This window comes from Polyodon spathula, chromosome 20 (assembly GCF_017654505.1).
Source record: "Polyodon spathula isolate WHYD16114869_AA chromosome 20, ASM1765450v1, whole genome shotgun sequence".
NCBI classification, from domain to species: Eukaryota; Metazoa; Chordata; class Actinopteri; order Acipenseriformes; family Polyodontidae; genus Polyodon; species Polyodon spathula.
In genome coordinates, this window is record NC_054553.1 from 10,350,694 (window position 1) to 10,374,672 (window position 23,979).

Below are 23,979 nucleotides of genomic sequence, written 5' to 3' on the forward strand. Positions count from 1 at the left end.
TCTGCATAAAAGATTAATTCTCAAACTGAATGCAGTAGGGATTCAAGGAAATGCATGCACATGGATTAGGGAGTGGATAACATATTGAAAACAGAAAGCACTGATTAGTGGAGTACCACAGGGATCAGTATTAGGCCCTCTGCTATTCTTTTACACAGAGAATTGTGAGAGTCTGAAACCAACTCTTCAGTAATGTTGTTGAAGTTGACACCCTGGGATCCCTCAAGAAGCTGCTTGATGAGATTCTGGGATCAATAAGCTACTAACAACCAAACGAGCAAGATGGGCCGAATGGCCTCCTCTTGTTTGTAACTGTTTCTTATGTTTCTTATTAGAAACAAGAGGTTTATTTCACTCAGTTTTTATTTCACTTTGTTCATATCCTTGTTGTCCCATGCTTCTATTGCTTGTTTATTGCTTGCTGCACTGACCTCCCTCCAATATTGTACTTTCAGTTCTTCTTTAAAGGACAGTACTTTCTAGCGAATACCAAAAAACACAATATTTTGAAAACTAGAAATGCTTATGCATGATTTGCATTAACATTAATTTATCATTTTATTTGTATATATTTTCCAAACACATAGACTACGTTTAAGTTAATATTCTTACCAAAATGTCACGGTAGCAAATTTTTGATTTTATGTTATCCGGAATGTACATTGTTCAATTATAATAAAAAGTGTATGAACTACATTGGTATTGAAGATTTAATGGGGCAGCGGTCCATTTATTCAGCGCTTGTCAGGTGCGTCAAGTCCAATTTATTTTCACATGTGCTGTTTAATTTTTTTCAGAGGAAAACAGGTTTAAAAGGCACTGCATAGCAAAGGGACACTCAGTACTGCATCTCCAGCCAAGCCCCACCCCTTGTTCGCTGTATTTTTCACATACCTCTTCATAGTCATGCATACTGATAATCCTCTCCTGATCACTCGTTTTATCACCAAACTCCTCAATAATGCAATCCAAGTCATTATTTTATTACTATGACATCTCAAGAAGCTCTGCAAATGTTTGTGATATTCTTTGAGCGCTAGATGCAGAAGGAGCTACCTTCTTTGTTTGTGTCGATGTTATCTCTGTGATTCAGGGGCTATGTCTTTTGCTCAAATATGCCCCCTTTTTTTCAGCTTCTCTCGGCTCCTATCAGTCTTGCTCGGCCATTGAAAGGTTTTCTCTGCTTTTTCCGGAGAAAAAACGACTAGAGACCTGTGCTTGATGTCTTTTTGATGATGTTTGACAGAGTCTGACATAGGACCACAAAGGGTTAAAGGAAAAGTCTTAATGGCTAATGCTTACCATCCAATTTTCGTTTTATAAAAAAATTTAATAATAATAATTCTTGCACATAAGAATTAAAACCGCACATTAGCCCCACCCACGTCCAGTGGTTTCATCCGAGTACAAGTGTCTTTATGAGACTGGTTTCCAAGTATGAGTACCAGTAATCAGTTCTCTGCACGCCCCTAGCAGGGAATAGCAATCATCTTAAAAAATGCATTCTTATTGTTGTTTAGATTCACTTTGTATCATTTTGTGTTTCAATCATTACATCCATGTGACTTTTTAAAAAGGTTTAAATCACCCCTGTATCCTCACTAGAGCTCTGAGAGCCATGTTTGAACTCTAGATGCACATTTGCCATTTTATGTCTTATATCAATGTAAATGCATCATGAAACTTTCTTTTTTTTTACCAGAGATGAACAGGAAAACATCACTCAATATCTTCAGAATTTTCTGAATTGTGGTGAATGCCAATACAAATATTAACTGAACATGTTTCTGGGCAAAACAAAGGTAAAACCTAGCATGAACTGATGCTAATCCAATTTATTAGATGTGACTTTTATATCCATCATGTATTTCTGTTTTTTACATCTTGCTTCTCATGCATGTACAGCACTGTGCCTGTGATTTAAAGGGAAGCATCTACTGCAGTCCTTCACTTCTTATTGGCTCACGTGTCACATTCTACACAACAAAGCATACAGAACCAGCTGGGCTGAAACAATATGTCTCCAATTGGACTCGGTCTGATTGATGTTTGTCACTGTCAGGAGCATTTCTCCTTTGATGCAACTTAATGAAGGAGAAACAGCAGCACAAGAAAGAGAAAGAGCTGCTCACAGAAATAAATATTGAGAATCTGCTTCTAGTTACAGCGCTGGGAAATTGTGACTGCTCCAATGATATGGAGGGACATGTTCATAACAACCTGCAGCATCCTCTACTACATCCTGCTGTCCCTTCGATTGCAGAAATATGAAATGTTATGGGGTCTATTTCAATCATCTAAACAGTGAGTGCTCTAGCTTTAAAGTAATCTGGTTTTATATGCAAAGTAAAAATAAACAAGTTTATGTATTTTAGGGTAGTGGTTTTGCTCTTAACATTTTTTATAACGTTTTTCACACGTTCCCATACTTTTGGTTTTGCTACGCTATTTCAGATATGTTGGATCATTTATTTAATCTTCTTTAGGGGCAATGGAAATTATTTCACCAGTTCATCTTTATTTTAATTATTTAGTTTTTCAGAAAAAACTAAGCTGCTTCTTTGTTGGAACCACCAACCCCTGCTAAAAATTAGCCTTGGGTTGACTTGGCTCAGTCTTACTTAATCAATATTTTGTTAAGTAAAGGTTGCCTAAATGTTTAATAAACCATTAAAGGCATAATTTAAAGTGTTCTACTGGCAGCTGTAAAATGAATTTATTTATGTTTAATTAACTTGGGCTTTTAAAAAGTTATTGCCTTATTAAGAACTTCCCTGTTACTAGGCTAACACAGCATTGTTACCTCCCGACGTATGTATGAGATGGAATAGAGTTTAACAATGTGAAATATCTTTTTTTATTTTTTTTTTAATCTTGATTAACCCTATAAAGTCTCACTGAATTAAGCAGTTGTTCAAATGGTATCTTCTTAAAATATCATGGAGAAACTGCCCATTTAGATGACCAGATCCAACATTTTAAACCCTGTTTCTTGCACCTTGTTGGACAAATAAGAAAATTACCTAAAAGGGTTAACAAACAACAAATAAAATAATAATAAACTGTCACCATTTTATCAGTGCAATATCTTTTAACAGTCTTACATACCATCTAAAATAATTACTTTTTTTCACATCTCTAAACTTCAAATAGATGTCTTTGGTCAACAGGGACATATGTTTAACCCTTTGTGGTCCTATGTCGGACCAGGACCGACATTACAATTTTCCCTTTCCAGTCCGATGTCAGTCCCTGTCTAAAATCATCAAAAAGAAAGCACAGGTCTCTAGTAATTTTTTCTCCGAGAAAAAGACAAGAAGACCTTTCAATGGCTGAGTAAGACTGATAGGGGCCAAATGAAGCCAAAAAAAAGGGTCTATCTGATAGCCCCATGCACCACAGAGATAACACAGACATAAACAAAGGAGAAAACTGCTTCTGCATCCAGCACTCAGAGAATATCGCAGACATTTGCAGAGCTTTTTGAGATGTTATAGCAATAAAATAATGATTTGGATAAATTTGAACTTTTTAAGATTCATTTACATACACAACCTGGCTTCAGTAAATTACTGGCTACTAGTTCATGACACTTCTTGCTTTGTAGTTCAATCACATTTCTTTGTCTTGATCAAGGTTTCAAGTGTAATTAGTCTGTTTTGCATTATTTCAAGTGAAACACTTCTATTAGCATTGCTTTATAGTTATATGTGTTAGTGCCGATAGTAACCACTAGACTAGACGGTGTGTCAGCTATTTTTTTTCTTTTGCAGGTCTTCTGCTTTGGGCTTGGAATAAAACTGTACAACATGTGTTTTAATTGTCAGAATTGTTTTATTTTAATAATATAATTTAACAATATGTGTGTTTTGAGTTCTGTATTTACTTAAAAATGAATACACCTCTATTAATAGAATATATCCTTAAGTGTGTGGCTCAGACTGCAAAAGTGTTTACAAAAAGAGGTTATATTATCAGAGTCAATAGTGCATATTAACACATATATACACTAGAATGGATTCAGATGATAATGTGCACACCTGTCTAATCTAAACAAAATAGTAAGCAGGTGGAAATCTCTGTATAATTTGATTATATAATAAAAGGTAAGGAGTGGCTTATTATGAGGCATTCACATTGTGCAATCGATATTTTAAGAAAGATATGTTTAACATAACATTTGTATTATACTGCTCATGTTCCAGAACCAGATGATAAAAAAAAGAATACATGTAGTTGATTATGCCACATTTTACTATGCTGTAGTTAAACATGTATTGTAACTTATTTAAATGACTGTACCTCACTCCTGACCATACCTAATGAGTTGCTGTGCTGGTGACGGAAGCAGCAGGAACCACAGACAGAACACGAATGCTCAGATTTGGTATAAGATTTAAAAACTGCTGTTAAATTAACCCTGGAGGTTGAAGAAATTGTTGAAATCGAGACAAGTAATTGGTGTTGCATCTTTATGTAGTTGAACACCAATACATTGTATTACAACACAAAAATGATCTGTTAGCACCCTCTGGTTGTTACTATTAGGATTGACACAGCTATAAATTCAATTCAATTTCGGCATTGCCTGCGCAGCAGATCTGACAGTGCTACTATGACAACCACTACACAAATTCTTGATGTTTCAAAAGAAACAGTATTAAAAGCAATTAATGACCCTGTGAGTCATTCAAAGAACACTTTGCTCCAGACAAAATATGTATTACTGTAAATGAAGTAACTGAAAGTTAGTTGGCTGATGACTGTTGCCTAGACCTGACAGATAATGTCTTGTGTTAAATTACATTTCACAAAAAAGGTAACAAGTAAACATTGTTTCTATCTGTTATTAGAACACCAATGCAAAACTGTGCAAAAAACACTGTAGTTAATATTGGGATTGTAAGACTAAATGTACAGGTTCATAAACATGTATTTATGAACTAACTATCCGTGCTTGTTACGTATTTCATTTAAGTTGATGTATAAATTAACTGATACTGATATTTTTGATAATAATATTTTGACTTTGTTTAAACTTGGTCAACAAAGACCACACTATTGAACTTTCGTAAAAGTAACTTGCACATACTGCTCTCATTAACTTGCATTGATATTATATTATTATTAATAATAATCTTTATATAGAACCATCACAAAGCACTTTACAAGATACAAGACTAGGGTGTGTGATCTATGCATCAGCTGCAGAGTCACTTACAACAACGTTTCACCCCAAAGACAGAGCCACAAGGAGGTTAAGTGACTTGCTCAGGATCACACAATGAGTCAGTGGCTGAGCTGGGATTTGAAGGAGTACTGGTATACATTGTAGATTTAATGTTACGGATCACCATGCACTTTGGGGCAGTGCTGATTTGTAGGCTACAAGGTGTTTAAGACGTCAGAGGAATGCCTGACTGTACCTTCAGGTAATGTATGGCCTGCTATAAAATCACTTTCTTCACGCTTGAGGAAATAAAGGTCAATGGGCAATATAATGATTTTTGCAAACATTCTGAGTGGTTTTGGGTTCAGTTGATCCAATATTGAATTACACTGTGTAACAATTTTTTTTTTTTTTTTTTTTTTTTTTTGTTCCTGGGTAGTAAGTGTTATTTCCTAATTGCTTATGCCTCAAAAGTATAGAACATGGCTATTATTCCCCACAAACTTTGCTTTTGTGACCAGGACAGTGATATTTCAAAATATCACTATTTCCAATGGGAAAACGGGAAAATGTGTGTCTTTTCATTCACATAAAGTCAGAATAAAACAACATATGAATCCAAATTAACATGTATTTATACTAAAGTAATACAAAAATGACTACAAAAGATTTAGAAGTGAGTAGTTTTTCGAGATTTACGAATTTACTGTAAATTTATATCATGCCATTTTCATTTAAAATATATTTTACATTTCATACTTACATTGCTTGCCAAACAGTAGCAATCCCGCATGGTATATCAATGTCTGGTAACCCAGTTCAGGGACCTCCACAGTATAGTTTGCATGGTAATATTTTACAAGTGGCTGAAATGTATTGAAAAGTTGCCACATTCAAATCCCTCCAGAATGCTAGATATCACAGACAAAAGATTTAGAAGTGAGTAGTTTTTCGAGATTTACAATTATACTGTAAATACAGTATAATAATAATTTTTACAATAATTGTAAATCTCGAAAAACTACTTACTTCTAAATCTTTTGTGGTCATCTTTGTATTACTTTAGTATAAATACATGTTAATTTGGATTCATGTGTTGTTTTTTTCTGACTTTATGTGAACGAAAAGACACATTTGCCCATTTTCCCATTGGAAATAGTGATATTTTGAAATATCACTGTCCTGGTCACAAAAGCAAAGTCTGTGGGGAATAATAGCCATTTTCTATACTTTTGAGGCATAAGCAATTAGGAAATAACACTTACTACCCAGGAACAAAAATTGTGCTACATAGTGACATTTTAATCAAAACCTGGCACCTGCACTCAGTAGCCTTCAAAATTCAATTAGAATCATATAAAATATGGCCTTTCTAATCCGACATCCCCATTAGTCTCTTTTGTATCATGTGTAAATTATTTTTTGGCTATTTATCACTGTAATGCTTGTTCGAGTGTCAGGCCAGGTATTATAAACACAACTACAATGTCTGTTACAGTGATAAACAATAAAGTATAATGCTTAAGGAACCAAATAGTGTGTGTCTGTTTTTGAACACACAAATACCATCAGTATTTTTTTAAAAAAGGGTTTCTAGAAGTGTGGCCAAATGTTGCATTCATTTTACTTGTGTCTGATACTCACCACTAGAGGGTGCTGACAGATCATTATTATTTTTGAACAGTCTTGTGTTTCTTGGTTCCTCAAACCTGGAGAAGTGTTTCAGGCAGGCAGCTATTCGTTCATTTAATAGAAATGTCCATATTTGTAAAATGTTTTTATAAGGAACTGTTTAATTGATGTGCTAAATTGCTAGCTGCTCTGAATAATGTGTTTTAGTGGAGTGGTTTACAAGCAAAAATAAAAGTCTCACAGTCTAGCCATACAGTGGCTTGCGAAAGTATTGACCCCCCTTGGCATTTTTCCTATTTTGTTGCCTTACAACCTGGAATTAAAATTGATTTTTTGGGGGTTTGTATCATTTGAGTTACACAATATGCCTAGCACTTTGAAGATGCAAAATATTTTTTATTGTGAAACAAACAAGAAATAAGACAAAAAAACAGAAAACTTGAGCGTGCATAAGTATTCACCCCCCCAAAGTCAATATTTTGTAGAGCAACTTACAGCTGCCAGCTGCAAGTCTCTTGGGGTATGTATCTATAAGCTTGGCACATCTAGCCACTGGGATTTTTGTCCATTCTTCAAGGCAAAACTGCTCCAGCTCCTTCAAGTTGGATGGCTTCCGCTGGTGGACAGCAATCTTTAAGTCATACCACAGATTCTGAATTGGATTGAGGCCTGGGCTTTGACTAGGCCATTCCAAGACATTTAAATGTTTCCCCTCGAGTGTTGCTTTAGCAGTATGCTTAGGGTCATTGTCCTGCTGGAAGGTGAACCTCCGTCCCAGTCTCAAATCCCCGGAAGACTGAAACAGGTTTCCCTCAAGAATTTCCCTGTATTTAGTGTCATCCATCATTCCTTCAATTCTGACCAGTTTCACAGTCCCTGCCAATGAAAAACATCCTACAGCATGATGTTGCCACCACCATGCTTCACTGTGGGGGTGGTGTTTTCAGGGTGATGAGAAGTGTTGGGTTTGTGCCAGACATAGCGTTTTCCTTGATGGTCAAAAAGTTCAATTTTAGTTTCATCTGACCAGAGTACCTTCTTCCATATGTTTGGGGAGTCTCCCACATGCCTTTTGGCGAACACCAAACGTGTTTGCTTATTTTTTTCTTTAAGCAATGGCTTTTTTCTGGCCTCTCTTCCGTAAAGCCCAGCTCTGTGGAGCGTACGGCTTACAGTGGTCCTATGGACAGATACTCCAATCTCTGCTGTGGAGCTTTGCAGCTCCATTAGGGTTATCTTTGGTCTCTTTGTTGCCTCTCTGATTAATGCCCTCCTTGCCTGGTCCATGAGTTTTGGTGGGTGGCCCTCTCTTGCCAGGTTTTTTGTGGTGCCATATTCTTTCCATTTTTTAATAATGGCTTTAATGGTGCTCCATGGGATGTTCAAAGTTTTGGATATTTTTTTATAACCCAACCCTGATCTGTACTTCTCCACAACTTTGTCCCTGACCTGTTTGGAGAGCTCCTTGGTCTTCATGGTGCCACTTGCTTGGTGGTGCCCCTTGCTTAGTGGTGTTGCAGACTCTGGGGCCTTTCAGAACAGGTGTATATATATTGAGATCATGTGACAGATTACGTGACACTTAGATTGCACATAGGTGGACTTTATTTAACTAATTATGTGACTTCTGAAGGTAATTGGTTGCACCAGATCTTATTTAGAGGCTTAATAGCAAAGGGGGTGAATACATATGCACGCACCACTTTTCCGTTATTTATTTTTTAGAATTTTTTGAAAAAAGTTATTTTTTTCATTTCACTTCACCAATTTGGACTATTTTGTGTATGTCCATTACATGAAATTTCTAATAAAAATTCTTCACTTCTGCTGGTGACGTCAGTTTGAGAACAAACAAGCTGTGTCATTTGGCCATTACTGTTTCTCCCATCTTCAGACATTTGTCTAAATAGTAAAGGCTGGTTTATACTTCCGACTGTGACACAATTTTTTTGCCTCAGTGGGTGGTCTCCGGTGGTCGGAATGACATAATCCACACTGCCGCGAGCTGTGTCTTTTTTAAAAAGTCAAACGGCCTTTTTTTGTGTGTCTGAGACCGCAACGTGCACAGGGTCAGATGATGTTGAAAAAATCCAACAATTGTCGGATGATTGCAAGCCAGTGAAGCACAATAGAGCAAGTTTTTGAGGAGCTCAATAAACATGAACAACAGAACAGGATTTTAAACTTGCCTCTAAACTGAATGAAAAGTGTAAATGAACCTTTGTTAAAATGAATATTGGTGCTTACTGAGGCTACCATGCACAGCAACCACTTAATATAATAACAATAACAGTGAATATAATTGTAACAGGGAGAGATCTGTTCTGACTCTGCTGGCGTGTTCACGGGCTGCAGGAAGAGGGCGGCAGTCGCCCAACAACCGCCTGTGAGTCATGGCAGTGACACGGGGAGGTGGGAAAGTGTGTGTGTGGACTTTCCCCCTCTCTGAATGGCCGAGAGGCGGGTCTTGGGTGATTGTCGGTCCTATAAAATAACGCTCTGTTGTTTCCTCAGGTCTGCCCACTTAGACGCGCTAAGGGTGCGGACGCTTTGATTCGGGACCGGGAATCAGCGAGACAGAGAGAGAGAGCGGGGAACCCTTGGGCAGACCCCGGCGTATTGTGAAAGAGCAGGCTAGATAGCCGAGAGAGTAGGACGGTGATCCGGGTCGTGCGGGTAGCGGCGACCGGGATAACGCTGCCGAGTGCAGCACCTTTTATTTGTAGTTTTATTACTGTTTTATTTTCCCTTGTTCTTTTCGCCTTCTGTTTTCATTATTATTTCTTTGAGCACCTGCGAGTGCATTTGCGGTTCGTGTACCAGCTGTGGTATTTCCGTGGTGCTGTCTATCATCGTTGATAGGCAGCCCACGGTCAACAGTGCCCTCTGCCGGAGAGAAAAATACAAAAAAAAGAGCCGGTCTAAAATAAAACTGGGCACCTGTGTGGTGTTTCCCAAATACACCTGTCTGTCTCCTGGTCAGTGAATTACCCACACCCCTTCCACAATAATGTATTTTTATTTGTACTATTGTTATTCTTTTTATATATTTGAGTCACTAATTTAACATTGTTATTTATATTCCGTATGCAGTTACTTTCCCCATCAAATCAGTAACGTTGCTCAGCTGTTCAGTAAGTCTGATCGGAGGCAGTATGGAGAACAGCTAATCAGTTTTACTTGTTTGCTGCTCATAAGATACATATGAGCCAATTTACACATTCACTTCATTCATAAGACGGGCAATTTTAAAATCCCTCCTCAGTGTCGTGGGATTGTGGAGCATTTTGGCAACCCCAGTCACAATTTGACACTGGCAGTAATGCAGACTAACTGAAAATATGACCAACAAATCCGACGACTTTACCTCGCCAAAAGGTTTTCGAACTCGGAGGTGCTTCAGTCCTTCTGGCTGCAGCTGACGTACGGCCGAAGTGTCTGCAGCTGATGTACGGCTTTTGCCTGAGAGAAGAAGAGAAACCAACCTTTTGGTCATTATTTTATTACTATAACATCTCAAAAAGCTCTGCAAATGTCCTTGATATTCTTTGAGCGCTGGATGCAAAAGCAGCTATCTCCTTTGTTTATGTCTGTGTTATCTCTGTGGTGCATGGGGCTATCAGTATGTCCTTTTTTTCAGCTCTATTCTGCTCCTATCGGTCTCACTCGGCCATTGAAAGGTTTTCTCAGGTTCTTCCAGAGAAAAAACGACTAGCGACCTGTGCTTTAAGTCTTTTTGAAGATGTCCGACTGGACAGGAAAGGGAATATTGTAATGTCGGACCTGGTCTGACATAGGAACGCAAAGGGTTCATTGTCTGAAAACCAGAAAGTCACAAGATCACAAAATGGCTACCATATTATAAGTTTACTGTTATGGGTACCATTTTGTCAGAAGATTTTCTATAACACTAAAAATGATTAAACTTTAGCTAATAATCCCACACTTGTTATCCATTTTGCACCCCCATTAGCTATTGCACATCATTCTAAAAAGTTTTTAAACATGTATTTTATTTTAAAACATGACATCTGGTACTACAATAGGTTAAAGAAAGTTTGCTTCACCATCCAAGAAATCTGCTCATCCAGTATTGCAGTGTCTTCCAGGTCAAAGCATGTTATTGGCTGAAGGAGGAGCAGCTGATATTGACAGGACAGAAGTCAATAAAGGGGCAAGGACAGTTTCTCTCAGCAGGTAAAATGACCCAGAAAGTGCAAGACAGCCAGACAGAGACCCCAGTGATAACCATTGACAATTAATGCATTCTAGAGAATAAATCATTTTATTTGTAGAATAGCATGCCATACAAAAATGCTTAATATCATTAAAACTGTTCAGCAGTTTTTAAATCATCTTTATTTCTTAAATAATGGCTCTGATAACCCCCTGCCTGCAGCCTGGTTCTAACTCTTGTTAACCTCCCCCCTTAATCTATGTACAGACAGGTTTTAATGCCGACACTAAAATAGCAACGTTGGCACATAATAGGTATAACAAAAATTATATTAACCTTTACAGTTTTCTTTTTTCCCCCAGTAACAAGCAATATCATTCAATAAGATAAATACTGAAATAGAGGATAGCAAATGTAAACCACCATATCATGCCTAAAAAGAATCACATTATATAGTACACACATACATTTCAAGATATTAGGAGAGAGACTACGTACAAGACTGTAGTTGTTAGCAGACTAAGATAAAAATGTACATAACTGTACCATATCAATATGATATATAAAGGTTTAACTAAGTGTGTACAAAAAATTATATACTACTGACTTTGGCGTGATTGAGATGTGTCACCTATAACTTGAAAACAGCTTAATTATGTGTCCATGACTCAATGTAGCCTCAATGTTGCTATATACAATTATTTAGAAGGTTTATAAAGTAACCTATTTTGTTATATACCATTACCTTAAATACATTTGTTTCTTTTCAAGTGCTCTTCTTCAAAATCTAACACATTTGGCTTTTTCTGTGCATTAATAAGACAAAATTTGAATCTCTTCTCTCATATCACTAAAAAAGATATTCACAGTGTCTTTGAAAGCATTGTTATTTATATAAACACATAACTATTTTCCTTTAAAACACACACAGCAGCACTGACAAGACAAGTACAAATCTACAACCATCATAAAATATGAGTTGTCTGTTAGTGTCAAAGAGGAAGTCATCCACAAAATGTAATGATTTGTAAATATTATAATAAACAAAGTAAACAAGTATGTCAGTCAGTAGCATACATCCCCCACCACAGGTGTAAGCTCAAAATCGGAGCTATCTCTATGACAACGACATAACATAAGAAATGGGTATGGATGAATCATTTAATCATACATGCAAATGTGGTAAGATCTAGGTTTTATTAGGTATGCAAATGAGGTGTTAGTAACATGATAAATTATATTAGAATAACTGATTTAAAGTATGTGCAATAATGTGTTCTCAACAGATCTGTAAAAATGGTATATTTATGGTAAATAATGTAAATACATTTGAATAAGTTTCTTTACAATTTACAGTAATATGAATTTTCTAGATACAGTGATCCCTCTTTTTCACAATTTGATGAATCACAAATGGTTAACTCACTGTTTGGTAATACTGCTGCATCTGCAAAAAAAAAAAAAAATGCACTGAAAGAAGAATTGTGCAGTCATCTCATTGTAAGAGTACGTGTACAAAATGTAAGCAGCAATCGTTTTTATTTCAGGCCGTGTGGAGAAGCCATTAATGAGGCGAACATAACATATTGTCAAAATGTCGGACTAACCAAGGGAGATTACAAGGTTGCACTGGTGACAGTCTCACCAGAATACTGCATTCAGCTCTGGTCGTCACACAGCTGCTTTGGCGAGTCCAGCAAAGAGCAATGATACAATTCTGAGGGTTAAAGGTTAGGACTCCTGAAGACAGGTTTAAGGAATTGAACCTATTTAACTTTCAATGGTTACGGGAAACCTAATCAAAGTCTTTAAAGTCCTGTCAGGAGTCAACAAAGTAAATGCTAGTCACAACCGCAAGCGAAACAGACAGTGGAATCAGAACCAGTTAAAAACTGACTGCTAGGAATTGGCCTCCTCTTGCGCTTAACTTGTCTTATGTAAAAAAAACTCACAGCCACTAACAGTACAGAGACACTGAAAACACAAACATCAGCTTTACCAGTTATGATTTAAAATATGTTGTTAAAGGAAACAGCACAATAAAAAGAAGTATGTGACATTGGAGAATCAAGGTGTCTAATGAAACATATCAACTGCCTTAACCAAAAATTGCCAGTGAGGTTTTTGGCCAGAATTTGTTCATAATTGAAAGTGGCTTATTTGCTCCGACTCCCAAGTCCTAGGTTTAAACTAATGAGTTTCTCATTAGTTTCATGGTGTTGACACTTGTATTAGCCACATAAAACAGTGTTAAGAGCACACATTTGCAACAGCTAATCAAAGTTTACTTATAATTCAATCAAGATCAAAAATATGTATTCTGCTTTTCAAAAAATATATAAGTGGGACAATTTGTGATACTTCAGCCTGTCCCCAGTGTTTTGTCAACTGTTATAAAACATGTTCCTGGTGACAAAGTATAGTCTACATTTTTAAATTAAATAACTGAAAAATATTCAAGTGAACTAAAACAGGTATAATTTGGTCACGTTCTCTTTGCCCACAATTGTTACATTTTCCGGTTAGCAATGTAATCCACGTTTCATTTTGTCCATATGAATCAAGTAATGGCTCAAATTAGCAGAAGTCCCCTCATAAAAGATGCTGTTTGTGCTTGGTTACAGAAAAGATGACTTTAGGTTTTCTTGTCGCACAAAGGACCTTTTGTTTCAAAGAAGGATTTGTCTTCATGGAAGTTTGACAACCACAACGCAGGCCCCAGCCCTTCCAATGTTGAGAGACACCTCCTGCAGGAAAGAAAGAAAGAAAGAAAGAAAGAAAGAAAGAAAGAAAGAAAGAAAGAACATGGCAATCAGGCCCTCCTTACACCAGATGTGTGGCGAGCAAAAAATTATACAATATACTTGGGGCTTGAACTTTATGTTTTTTTAATTTTCCAAATCTCTATCTCCCTTTAAATGTTAATTAGTAGTTGTTAAGCTGTCTCTGCATCCTAATAAAAATGAGTGACAATAACAAAAGCACACCAATAAGCTAAGCGACTGCAAGAATGAAGTGCAATTAGGATCATCAATCAACAATTAAAGTAATTTGTTATGTCTGTTTGAAATACAAATTAAGTGAAGCAAATCAGGATATGAAGGTAAAAACAAGTGACATTGTTTTGTAAATAACAGCTTTTTCTGAGTTTAATTAGGAAACAAAGTCAGCTAAAAATAAGTTTAAAGGGTATCAAGTGATCAAAAATAAAACCCTAAAACTTCAAGTCCTAAATATACTGATATCAATGAAAACCATCACACAGGTTACGGCTCGAAGGGAACAACTTTGGGAGTGGATAGGTTTGAGGGATTTGGTTTAGCTTGCTAGCCCCAGTTGCTTCGGAACAAACCAGTCATGTGTGTCTTCAATGTGGAAAAGGCAGTGGGCTATGTATTGTTGTGTTGTGTGTGAATCCGCATGCAAAGGAAATTCATACTTATACATATAGAGAATTACAAAACAGAGATCATATCTACAAATAACATGAAAGACCAAAGGGTGCTGCCTGAAGCTTGAAGTGTAATGTAGTTATATACATTTTTGTCAGGAAGAGGAGTAAGATAAAATTTTTAATAAAACAATTTTGATATTTACTGAAAGACATCGTCATCTGTTGGATATTAATCGTGTCAAAGGTACCGGTCAGATTCGAGAATAAATGATACTTTAAAAGGTAGTTTGTTTTTAAGAAAATAAAACATTCTGAAGATAGTTTTAAGCTATACTAATATTTTTTTTCCTCGTAATATTACCGTGTTCCATTCATTGTCCTGTGCATCATATGACTCAACACAGTTCAGGTAGGTGTGACCGTCATATCCACCAACTGCATACAGTCTGTCTCCAAGCAGGCACACACCGACTGCATCCCTTGGAACGCTTAACTGGGCCACTGTTGTCCAAGTGTCAGTCTTTGGATCATACCTGCAACAATAATTAAGAAAACAAATACACTTCTCTAAAGATTTTAGCACAACATGTGACATACTGGTATCTTAGATAATAAGAAGTCTACCTGTAACCTTGATACAGTTTTATTATGTGTTTTACTTAACTGTACTTAAAATGATATACATATAATATGTAATAAAAATCACCCTCATCTATTTTTCTGATATTTGTCTTATTAATCAGTAACTCTCAAAACAGAAAAGAGAGAAGCATATTGATTGGGGTATTTTAACTTAACCACCACCAGAGGGCCTCTGTGACCACATTCTTTCCCCACAGAACACATATTGGCAAATAAAAGGCAACGTGGCCAGACTGATAGAATCTCACTCTGCGTTCTGCTCAATAATCTTTTCAGACAATCTAAATGGTGATAGGATCTAAATACCACTGTCTTAAATCACTAAATGGGACCCTCTCTGGCATTTTACATGTTTTTACAGATATGGTTCTAAAATGTTAATTATCTCAGTGGTGGCATTTAGATCCTGCAATGTTTAGATCATTTAAATACACCCAGATATTTGTATACATAACTCAAGTGTGTGAGAACAAGGCAGGGAAAAACAATATGTTCCAGCTACATAGATCTAGCACTGCTGACACAGTCTAACTCTACCAGGATCTATAAGATCTGGCCCAGGAAGTGCCTCATTGTGTCTGAAATAGTGGCACTGGCACTGGCATCAAATATAAGTACTGAGTCTATAGAATACCACAGGTCTAACTTCTGTAAAGTGGAAAAGCAGAAATCCTAAGAAAGATTTGGATATATTTATATAATATTTATACTAATTTATATAATGTGTCATACAAATCTAAATACCTTGAAGTTCTAAAACATACTTAATACTTGCTTATAATATATTTTTTAAGTCAAAAGGTGTTCAAGCATACTGCCATTTGGAGGCCGATGAAAGAATTTGTTGTTTTACTGTTGGCATAACAGGAAGTATGTTGTAACATTTAGGACACTTAACAATAACTATTAGTTATTAATAACTATTGAGACATCCTCCTACCACAAGCGTCTCACTTTTGTCAGAATAAAGAAAAAGAACAGCTGTCCCAGCACTAATACTGAAACTGATTACAAAAGCTGATTTTGACTCTCATAGTGCTTGGAAAGAGAAATGCCTTTCTTTGTTTTGTTTGTCTAGAATGACTAAATTATTGGTAGATATCGACCATAAGACCAAACATGACTGTAGCCGCCCACAAAATACCATGTTTAGCTATTGCACAACACAGAAAGCATGGAAAACAAATCACTTATGAGAGGGGCAGCCCATTTACACATGCTACAGGTATTTCAATTATTTGGGTGTATTTCAATGATACAAAAAACAATAGATCATAGCAAAGCCACTCTTCATCTCTGCCCACTGTATTTGTATCGAGTTAAGTGATGGAAATGGACTTCTCCTGAGATAAAACATCAAGGGAGCTGGTATAGTGTAAAAGGCTGGCAATATTTAGATCCACTTTTATTTCATTAAATCGTTAAAATAGACCTAAAAGAAAATGCTCAATAATAGGATTACATTACATTAATTTTATATTCTTCAATTGGTAAACAATGTTGAAGCATTAAAAAACATGCTGTGACTATCAATTGCATTAATACATGTTTCTTCAGATACTGAAAATGAAATAGTTTATACCATCATAATTGTTTTCAGAGAGACAGAAAGCACACACAAGTGAAGAACTTGATTATTATGAAAAATCCTCTGGCAGAAACAAATTGGTAAAACAAGCATCTCAATTCTACTGATATCCTGGGGAAATGTAGTCATTACAAAGGTTACTTGAAGTGCAGCAACTCAATTTTGTCTCTCAGAAAACAAATTAATCAAGGCAATTTTAGCTAGCTATTTTCTTCAAATTGTAATTAAAAACAAATTAAAAGACAAAACAAAACTGCAAGCAGCAGATAAATATATAATTATTTAAAGCCCTAGACAAGTCTAGCTAATGAAAGGATTATGCATTTTGTAATAACACTTTGTAAATTCAGTGGACAAAAATATTAGAACTTTAAACCTGATATGAGTCATATAAGTACTTATGTTGCCATTAGCCAAGACCAACAGCTCACACATTTTAGATTTTCACATCCCAAACACTCGTGTAGCTGGACAAAGTGATTATTACCGTTCCACGCAGTCTGAAAGACGAGAACAGTTGTTTGAAGCAGGAGCATCGTGGCCACCAACTGCGTACAGAAATCCATTGTAGGTCTCAACTCCGACTCCTCCCCTCCGTTTGGACATAGGTGCACACATACTCCACTTGTTGGTGTGAGGATCAAAGCACTCCATTGACCTTAAACAAGAGCTGCCATCCCGTCCACCAACTGCATATAATCTGGAAGCATAAAAAAAGAATAGTTTTAATATTGATAATTATTCTGACAAAAGATCGACTTGCATTTAAAAGAATGCTGTAAATAAAATGACTACTTTGGAAACATATATATATATATATATATATATATATATATATATATATATATATATATATATATATATATATATATATATATGTGTGTGTGTGTGTGTGTGTGTGTGTGTGTGTGAAGGCAGCAGCAGAGCTGGTAGGTGGGGTAATCACATATACGCTCCCTGCAAAGGAGCCGGCTCTTTTTGTACAGTGGTATCGGTGCTATGCTTTAGTTAGAGAGGTCCCAGGTTCACGCCCACCCTCTGTCTGTGTGTGGATAGCCTCGCCCTGTGTGAGGAGCCTGCCTGCATGAACCGAGATCGCTACAATGGTGTCAGAAGTGGACGCAGGTACTCTGGCACGCATTTGTCGGACTGTAGCCTGGTGAGCAAGTTCTTTTGTACCAGCTGTTTTGTACAGCGGTATTGGTGCTATTCTTTAGTGCGAGATGTCCTGGGTGCAAGAGGTCCCAGGTTTATGCCCGCCCTCCGCCTTTCGCCCTGTGTGAGGATGACACATTTAAAAATCTGTTTCTGTTCAATTGATTTAAGCGGGGAAGATTTTTTTTTACAGATGGAACCATCTTTTGTATGTTCCTATAAGTGGCGATAGACTTAGGACAAAAGGAAGGATATACTTCTGCAAATAGAGTGTTAAGGGTATGGAATGGGTGACCTATTCATGCTGATGAGATCAGTCAGCTACATGGAACTGAATGGCTCCCTCTCATTCATAAATGTTCTTATCTTAAATTTAGAAATGTATTCCTGTGATCCAGTTTTGCAAATAGCTGTCAAAATTAATTTCGAACTTTGTGATTGAAGGTTTGAGTTAGAATACATATAATTTCAGGATAGTTCCAATAGCAATCGAGACAAGCATTTAATTTTTTTTTTTTTTTAATAATTTTTAGATTCAAGATTATAAAATACAGTACAGGGCACTCTTTATACAGTAGCTGTACTCCACAACCTGTCCCTGTCCCATCACCTTTGGTGCAGGGCACTTTATCATGGGATTATATCATCCTAAAGATTAAGTAACATACAGAATTCCCATTGGCACAGGAGGCAATATTGGTGAAAACACCCATCACACATTCATTTCTAAGATTTTGGTAGGATTTATCACCTGATGGACAAACAACATTCATTAGGGGGGAGGCTATATGCATGTTCATTTTGCACAATTTAAGGACAACGATCTTCATTTTTTCATTATGAAGGCAAAATCCACTTGGAATGGAATACCATTTGTTAGTCACACAGTGAGCGAAGAGGAAACATCTTGCACATTTGGCAGAGGTCACATCCTGACCTGGATGCAAATTGCTTTCAGGACTGTCAGTGACTGGAGATAAACTTTATATCCTGTGCCTTCTCTTTCAGGGAGAGCACACACTGGTTATTTTTCATTTTTCAGACACAACAAAGGCCTCTCTTTAAGGGACAACAAAGGATACAGGCTTTCTAACAAAAGACTTCACAGACCTGTTGTTCCCTCTGCCTATTCCTTTTGTAAGCAGGCATTCACAAAGAAAGCCCTGAAAGTGGAACCTAACTCAAGCATAAACAGAGAGAGGCCACAGAGCAGAGACAATGTGGAGTGAGAACAGAAACCTACTGTAACAGATGCTATCAAGGCTGGATTTAAGAAAGCTGGCCTTACTAAAAATTAGAATTTATTTTTTTTGTCCCTGCAAGTAAAGCCAGTTTTGAAATAAATAAATAAACTTGAAGGCGAATAAACAGGCTTTTTGTAATCCTCACACACATTGCTTGATCTTGTGAGCACCCCACTCTGGCACTATTGATCTGCTTTTATAATTCATCTTCCTTCATGAACTAATTATGTTGTTGATATGATAATTAAAACAGAAACCCTTGAATTAAAGGTTCATCACTATCTCCAAAATAGGTTACATCAAATAAAGACAATCATGACTCATTAAAACAATACCCACTTTATACTCAGCACTGGCGTGCATTCCCAGTGAAGTATTCATTATTTTATTTCAGTGCAGAATATTTAATTGTTGTTTAAGGAGTGATTCTTTTATCGTTTATGTTCTCCTTTTTGGGCAAACTAGTGGTCAAGTTTGAAAAGCTGAAAATGTGAACTTACTGTATGACCTACAGCACGTCTAAAACTATAACTTCAGTCACTTACTTGCCGTTGAGGGCTGTTACTCCCACTGTGCTTCTTGGTGTTGACATGCTGGCAACATAATTCCACTGTCTTGCCTGAGGGTCCCATCTCTCTACTGTGTTTAGATAACTCCAGCCATCATGTCCACCAACTGCATACATTGGTCCTTCAAGAACTGCAATTCCTTAACAAAAAGAAAACACAATTAATAGTTGCTACTTCTAGTGTATACTAGAACATGTATTTTAAACCTTTTTTTTTATCTAGGCAAACCTTCAGGAGTGTCAGAAGCTTCATTTTGAGAAGTGAACAATACAATTACTGTGGGAACAATTTGTTAATTAATTTCCTAAGCTATAACATTGTCATGTTTCAAATACTGGAGGAAATTCACAAAGGATCCCACTCAAAAGTGTAATTAGCCTCACTTGCTCTAAAATGAAAGTCCCCTGTTAATTCCCCCCTCCAACTCCGACATTGCCTCCCGTATTTTGACCTGCCTCGCAGCCATCTCCTCCTGGATGCACTCGCATCATCTTAAACTCCTTTTCTCCCCCCTCTTCCTCCCCCTGAAAGTATGAAACATGCTCTTTTTTTGGTCCCCAACATTCTATTATAAAATAAGAATAACAAAAAAAGAAACGTAACTACTGTATGGTTACATAATAAAGTTGGTTCTTAGCTGTCAGATAATGATAGACAATGTTCTAATCTATATGTCAGTCATTAACACCTAAGCAGAAAGAACATTAAGGGAGTGTTAGTGGGTATTAAGTTGGTCTCCAATTGTAAGTATAATAGATATGCACTGTAGTTTAAAGTGAATTATTCAAATATTCTAAAACTTCTGGTGGTCTCCAACCTAGGTACATCTCACTTACAGACTTAAAGACAGCAGTAGCATGTAAGCTGAACAAGCAGCTTTGTTTGTCTTGTCTTCACTGGGTTACAATTATAAATCAAAGAAGGGTAAAAACAGTTCCTGTACCATGTTATACGTCCCTGTGGTTATACAGTATTCGTGAAAGATGGTTCTTCCTGTTTGTGGATTGCCTGTAAATCTTCAAGCAAATGTGCCTTTGCACATGAGAGAAAAAAAAACGTTTGTTTTGTGTTTTGTTTTCATTCACACATCGACCACCCCTTGCCTGAAAACATTTCCTTTCCACAAAATACTGAGGAGGAAATGTTTAAATCAACAGCAAGCCTTCCATTTGTCACTTGTGTTTCTACTTCAAGGGGCTGTTCCATGCTAATTAAGATTACATTTTTTCATCAGAAATGGAGTGAAGTGTTGGAAAGTGGCATGTCGGTACCGTCTACGTGTCAGATTCCTCCGATATGGAAATAACGCCTGTTTCTTTAAATTTCCACTTCCAAAGTCTCTTCTTAAGGAGTAGGTGGACATTTTTAAAAAAGACGTTATGGTATACATTTATCAACTGTTGTCATACGTAAATGTAAACAATACCTCCTGTTTATTTTCTTTCCCATGAAAAAAATATTATTTTTGCTATTCAACAAAAGCGAAACATCCATTTAATACCTATAAAGAAACATCTGCGACTTTCAGTTGTGTACATTCTCACCCCAGAAGTCAAGTTTATTCACCCTATATTAACAATGCATCATGGTACTATTCTTTATTTTCATAAATCAAAAGATTTCCTTCTGGGGTTTAAAAGTAAAGTGCTTTGGACCTGAAACTATTGCTTTATATATCATTTCACAGCACTCACAACGATACACTTTGAAAAATAAAACCTATATACAGTACACCCTTGCTGTAATGAACCTGTTGGAGTCCAAGCCTTTTGTTCATTATACCGAGGGGTTTGTTATAATGAAAGGACAATCAAAATAAACGATAAACTGTTGGAATAAGTTAATGAGACGAGATTGTGAATAAAAGTAGAATTACATATATCTGTTCGTTTCACGTATGCAGTATTCTGACTTTGCTTTATCCTATTCATTAAAGAATTAAAACACAGTCATTTACATAAAGCAAAGGTCCCGAATTGAAGCTGAACTTTTCTTAAAAATCTATCTAACATGAATCTTTTCAAAGTGCACCAAATCTTAATCCAACATGCAAGAATCCAAAACTGAACCTTTATTCCAAGTCATGAAAAGTTTGACATGAAAGGTTTGTTGTTTTTTCTTTAAATCAATTTTGCTTTGCCACATGGTTGCTGAACAAGCCAAAAAACAGACCTATATTCTTTTTACAACCTATATTCACGACAGAGACATGCCTGCATTACTCATTTTTTCAAATAATCAGCAAAGTTTCCGGCTTTGTTGCAACATAACATTATTTTCGTTTAGGAGTCATAGTTACACAGTGTGCGCTTTTTATTGAGACAAATAAGAGTTGCCTTCAATACTGAGGCAGCACCCTGTGCGTTTAGACCGGGATGTTGACCGTGTGTGTTTATATTATCATTTTTAGTTATTTTTGTAGCAGATGGGATGGTGTAATCCCGGGACAAGTAGCTGCACCTTAATCAGATCATTGATTAATCAATTCTTGATTGTCTTACCTGTAAAATGTGCTATGCTTGTCATGGCAGAGATCACTGGTTGTAGTCAGACGAGTTATTATTGGTTTTAGTCCTCTCCTCCCCTGTGCAAGTTTCTGGTCGGCATTCTACCTGCAGTTTGGTAAATTGGCTACACCACCTAACCCAGTGTGATTTCAATGTATTTGATGCATCTTCCCATTGTATTGGTTTTAAATGTTGTGTTGATGTGTGTTTAGTACGGACGTGTGTGCAAACTCTCCTAGTCAGCGGAGGTACTGTTGTGTTTATTATTTGTATTTATGCTTTTTATATAAACAGTGGCTGGCATTTGATAACCTTTCGTCTTTTCGGTTTGCAGGAATCCAGGAGTGCCGGCCACTGTTTCATTTTACCGTTTCTTTTACTGGTTACTTTAGTGTCTTTTCTAGGGTTTTCTTTCTTTTTGCCCTTGGTGGTGTTTAGGTTTCCTGATCTGTATCTGCTGCTAGACCACATTGCTTTCTGATTTTGTGCTTACTTGGGATCTTTTGTTTGAGTATTCTGTAGCAGTTTACTACCGTCGAGCTGTGTTTTCTGGAACTTTGTTCCTCCGACCACACGGTCGATCGAGTAAATTTGCACTTTATTTCTATTTGGCATTTTGAACACTTTATGATCAGTATGGTTTAAGTATTGTATTTTCTTTTGTTTTGCTGTTTGAGTTTGTTTACATTATTATCTCTTCACTTTTGGTTTCTGTGCGTTTTTATTTTGCTTGATTGGCTTGTGGTTGGAGGGAGTTCCTAACCGTACTGTCGATCAGTTCCGGCAACAACTGAGCCTAGATACACTGTTAGCTAGTAAAGAAGATCCTGTTTTAATATTCATTTTACCTGATTGTTTGCCGTGGTAATAAAAACAGGATTACTGCCTCTCGTTCCTTCATTAAGTTGAGGGGACCTAAAGTTTATTTTCCCTTGTCTTTACAACCTCAAGCAGGGGTTACATTTTTTTTATTTGGGGTCCAGGGAGCAGGTTCGTTATAATAAAGGCCATTATAGCGAGGGTGTACTGTATTTAACTTGATTACACATCCACAAGCTTGCAGCTTTATTTTTCATATTTTATAATTGATAGTGCTGTGATGCATATAAACAAGCGCTAGTTGTTATATCCTCAATGATCCTGAAATGTAATTTGAAATAATTCAGAAGATAATTCCCTGTTTTTGAACATACATTCATAATAAAGAGGTTTGGTGATACCTTTCTTGAAAGAAAGGTCAACACAAAGAGGGTGGATAGTCTGTTTGAGTCAAATTATCCTGAAAGGAATTGTTAAAATAACTTCCAAAATCATTAGTTTTTTGTATTAGTAAAAAGAAAACTTGTATAGGAAAAACTTTCAGAATAAAAGATGGAGAAGATGCTATTAAACTGAGGATAGTCTGTTCTGCACAAGAATATACTGACAGCAGCATTACGTGAACAGACTTCTTTGCATACAGATGAATTATCCATCCAGTTCATTTTAGGTTTGCTTTTTGGAATTAGTGCAGTATGTTGATGTGTTCTTATAATTAAATTGCCAATCAAGATGATACCATAAATGTTTTACTGGCATCAGAATGCCAAAATACAACCTTTTATGACACAGCTTAAAATATTTAACCTCCAACCAGTCTTTCCAAAATAGAACGAAGGACTCTTGAAATAAATGTAATTTAAAATTGTGGATTAGTCAAGCAAAGGGGAGACCCAGAGACCTCACAATTCAAAGGCTTTTACATGAAACATTAAAATATTACTAACTGTCATTTGAAGCTGCAACATCACACATTGCCAGGGCCATTTTTAGTTTACAACAGGAAAAGTCTGATATTTCAATGGTTTTGTCAAAAAATACTATAATCTTCTACGCTTTATTAGAAATGTTGGGGACCAACT

The 23,979-nt window shown here is 36.5% G+C and overlaps 1 protein-coding gene across 2 annotated transcripts in view; it reads right to left on the reverse strand.

Annotated features, from left to right (window-relative positions):
* Nucleotides 1-10,987: 10,987 nt before the first annotated feature.
* klhl4 (kelch-like family member 4) overlaps nucleotides 10,988-23,979 on the reverse strand; it is a 94,305-nt gene continuing 81,313 nt past the window's right edge. Inside the window, exons 8-11 of one of the 2 annotated variants that reach the window (XM_041220513.1) lie at nucleotides 19,548-19,710; nucleotides 17,091-17,303; nucleotides 14,735-14,906; nucleotides 10,988-13,726 (exon numbers count right to left, since the gene is read on the reverse strand). In XM_041220513.1, coding sequence (XP_041076447.1) covers nucleotides 13,667-13,726; nucleotides 14,735-14,906; nucleotides 17,091-17,303; nucleotides 19,548-19,710 — 608 coding nt within the window. In that variant the 3' untranslated portion in view covers nucleotides 10,988-13,666. The remainder of the gene's footprint in view (nucleotides 13,727-14,734; nucleotides 14,907-17,090; nucleotides 17,304-19,547; nucleotides 19,711-23,979) is intronic. The other variant, XM_041220514.1, reaches the window with a different exon arrangement.